We start from the raw sequence: 4167 nt of genomic DNA, 5'->3' as shown, positions 1-4167 counted from the left end.
ACCCTGTACCATACCCTGTGAAGAGTATATAAATTATATAAACATATTTTTAAACCAGTGAACGGAGCCGAATAGTCGGACGGGGCCGACCATACGATACCCTACACAACTACCACGGAACTCCAACTTTCTACGATTTTTTTTACGAGCCTGGCCAATATTTCATGATAGTTGCAGCATCTTGCCCGATTAAAGGCCAAAAGCACCTCTTCCTTACACTGACATATTTTCCGAATATTACTGATATTCTGTACAGTGGCCTGTATCGACGGACGGATGGACACACATCGACAAAGCTATAATACTCTGACAACATAGTTGTGTAGGGTATAAAAACCACGCCAAGTATGGAGGCTTGAAAAAAAATTTAAAAAATATGTTATTTCTATTTAAAAATTTCTTCATTTCTTTTTAGGTCAAGGTTTCGAACAGATTCTTAAAATTTCCTCAATCTCCACCACATTCGAAATAAAAATCACATCCGACCATCATCATATCTTATCTCAAAAAAAATCTTCGATATAAAGATAAAGGGAAAATGTGATAAGACGTCGCCATCGGGTGAGTTAAGCTGACTGACGTCTGTTCTGTTTCGATGATAGCATAGAGGGGGAGATTAGTATCTCCACAACTTCTAGCAAAGGTGTACGGAAAATTTTCTTTTTTCTCAGAAATCTATCATCGAATTGATTATAAAATAATGAATTTTTGGATGATAATCATTTGGACACTACTGTCCTCCCTGCTAAGCTATTTGAAGGTGAAATATAATTATTGGGATCTGCAGGGTGTGAAACAATTGAAACCTCACTTTTTGGTGGGTCATTTGAGGAAATTACGAAGCATTAATCATCGTCAGATACTGAAGGAGGTGTATGATGAATTCCGGTCCAAGGCAAAATTGGCGGGATTTTATATTTACACCCAACCGGTGGCGGTGATTTTAGATTTGGATCTGGCGAAGTCGGTATTGGTGAAAGATTTCAATTTCTTTGCCAGTCGCCAGTGGTATAAAAATGAGAAGGACTATTTGTCTCAACATCTCTTCAATTTGGAGGAGGTCCAGTGGCGTTTATTGCGGAATAAGTTGGCTCCAGCATTTACCGCAGAAAAATTGGAATTTATGTTGCCCAGCCTGCAAAGGGTGGCGGAGAATTATGTGGACGCTTATGGATCTGCCATTGAGGAGAGTGAGTCCCTTAATGTCCATGATCTGAATGGTAGATTTATTTTGGATGTCTTTGGAAGCTGCCTATTTGGTCTGGAGTGCAACAGCCTTAAAGATCCCCAGCAGGAGGAGTTCCATCAGATGACTTCGAAAATTTTGCCCAGCAAAGATATTGGCATCAAATGTCATTTCTTTAAGGCCACTTATTTTGATCTGATGAAAATGTTTGGCTTGAAAAAATTCCCTGACGATGTGGAGAGCTTCTTCAAACGTGTGGTCCAGAAAGGCTTCGTGGAACGTGAGAAAAGCGGCGTGGTGCGCAATGACTTCATCGATGTTTTATTGTTATTGAAAAATTTTGGAGAAATGAATTTGGAGGCGGAACAATTGGCGGCACAATTTTATGGATTTTTCACCGCCAGCTATGAGACCTCAGCAGCAACAATGACCTATCTTCTCTACGAATTGGCCAGGCATGAGGATGTCCAGGAGAAACTAAGGAAACACATCACGGAGTCTCTCAAGAAGCATAACAAGCAAGTATCATATGGAGCCCTTAACGATATGAAATATTTGGATCAGGTTATAACAGGTAAGCAGAACTTCTACTCATCTTTGCACTCCCCTCCCTCATACTTCCTTCTCTCCTTCGCAGAAACCCTACGCATGTACCCACCCTTTGCCTATTTGCAACGCCTGGCCCTGGAAGATTATAAGGTACCCGGCACCGATATTACCATAGAGAAAAATACCGATGTCCTTATACCCATCAAGGCCATACATTATGATGCGGATATTTATGAAAATCCCAAAGAATTTAAACCTGAGAGATTCGCCCCATCGGAAGAGAGGAAACGCCATCCGCAAGCATTTTTGTCGTTTGGCGAGGGACCAAGGAATTGTATTGCCATGCGTTTGGCTCAATTGCAAATGAAATGTGGCCTTGTTAGTCTATTGAGGAAATATCAATTTTCGGAATCTGCCCAAACATGCAAAGAAATTGAATTTTCCGATTATAGTGAGGCATTGGTGCCCACTAAGCCGATTTATTTAAAGGTGGAGAAAATATGAAAATTTGCAAAAATAAATATTTTTGAAGGCTCTGTAAGAGGCGTGGTTTTTCTAAAAATAAAGGAAAATGAAACGAGATAGACACATGGTTCCTTTTGAGAATATGCATAGAATCATTTTCTAAGACGATTTATGCATGTCCGTCTATCTTAAATTGTAAACAAAGTACAGGTCGCATTTATGATCAGAATTGGATGAAAATTGGCATAGGTCACTTCTTTGGCCCACGGACGAACCTTATTAAAATTGGCAAAAATCGGTTCAGATTTAGATATAGCTCCCTTATATATTTTTGTCCGAATTAAGGTAAATGGTGCTCCAAAATCGCTACATATCTTTCGATTTGCACGAAATTTGGCACAGCGTACTGAATTCAGCCTAGAATGATGTGTGCTAAGTTTCGTGAAAATCGGTTCAAATTTTGATATAGCTCCCATATATATTTTCGTCCGATTTAAGGTAAATGGTGCACCAACGTCCCTATAAATCTTCCGATTGGCATGAAATTTGGCACAACGTACTGTATTCAGCCTAGACTGATGTGTGCAAAGTTTCGTAAAAATCGGTTCAGACTTATATATAGTTCCCATATATATATATATATATATGTATTCGTACGATTTAAGGTAAATGGTGCTCCAAAGTCTCTATATATCTATCGATTTGCACGAAATTTGGAATAGGGTACTGAATTAGGTCCAGAATGAGGTGTGTTAAGTTTCGTGAAAATCGGTTCAGATTCAGATATAGCTCCCATATGTATTTTCGTCCGATTAATGTAAATTGGGTCCAAAATCCCTATAAACCTTTCGATTTGCACGAAAACTGGCACAGCGTATTGAATTAAGCCTAGAATGATGTGTGCTAAGTTTCGTGAAAATCGGTTCAAAATTACATATAGCTCCCATATATAGTTTCGCCCGATTTAAGGTAAATGGTTCACCAAGGTCCCCAAAAATCTTCCGATTTGCACGAAATTTAGCACAGCGTATTGAAATAGGTGCAGAATGATGTGTGCTAAGTTTCGTGAAAATCGGTTCATTTTTAGATATAGCCCCCATATATAGTATTGTCCGATTTTATGTAAATGGGGCACCAAAGACCCTAAAAATCTTCCGATTTACATGAAATTTGACACAGCGAAGTGAATTCAGCCTAGACTGATGTATGTTAAGTTTTCTGAAAATCGGTTCAGATTCAGATATAGCTCCCATATATATTTTCGCCCGATTTTATGTAAATGGTGCACCAAATTCCCTATATATTTTTCTATTTGCACGAAATTTGGAATAGGGTACTGAATCAGTTCCAGAATAATGTGTGCTAAGTTTCGTGAAAATCGGTTCAAAATTAAACATAGCTCCCACATATATATATATATATATATATTTATTCGTCCGATTTTATGTAAATGGTGCACCAAAGTCCCTATATATTTTTCTATTTGCACGAAATTTGGAATAGGGTACTGAATCAGGTCCAGAATGAGGTGTGTTAAGTTTCGAGAAAATCGGTTGAGATTTAGATAAAGCTTCTATATATATTTTCGTCCGATTAATATTAATTGGGTCCAAAATCCTTATAAACCTTTCGATTTGGAAGAAATTTGGTATATCGTATTGAAATAGGTACAGAATGACGTGTGTTAAGTTTCGTCAAAATCGGTTCAAATTTGGGTATAGCTCCCATATATAGTTTTGTCCGATTTTATGTAAATGATGCACCAAAGTCCCTATAAATCTTCCAATTTGCAGGAAATTTAGCACAGCGTTCTGAATTCAGCCTAGAATGATGTGTACAAAGTTTCATAAAAATCGGTTGAGCTTTTGATATATCTCACATATGAATTTTTGTCGGATTTATGGTAAATGGTTCACCAAAATCGCTACATATCTTTCGATTTGCACAAAATTTGGCACAGCGTAGTA

The 4167-nt window shown here is 37.9% G+C and overlaps 1 protein-coding gene across 1 annotated transcript; it reads left to right on the top strand.

The window, feature by feature from the left end:
• Positions 1-700: 700 nt before the first annotated feature.
• LOC133330345 (cytochrome P450 6a8-like) lies at positions 701-2239 on the top strand. The gene is made up of 2 exons (XM_061538805.1): positions 701-1760; positions 1824-2239. The coding sequence occupies exons 1-2, from the start codon at positions 701-703 to the stop codon at positions 2237-2239; spliced, it is 1476 nt and encodes a 491-aa protein (XP_061394789.1).
• Positions 2240-4167: the final 1928 nt, after the last annotated feature.

This window comes from Musca vetustissima, unplaced genomic scaffold (genome assembly GCF_032173495.1).
Source record: "Musca vetustissima isolate MV318-11 ecotype Yass unplaced genomic scaffold, APGP_CSIRO_Mvet_v1 utg86584, whole genome shotgun sequence".
NCBI lineage: Eukaryota > Metazoa > Arthropoda > Insecta > Diptera > Muscidae > Musca > Musca vetustissima.
Note: the sequence above shows the minus strand (reverse complement) of the source record. Positions and strands in the feature narration are given on the sequence as shown.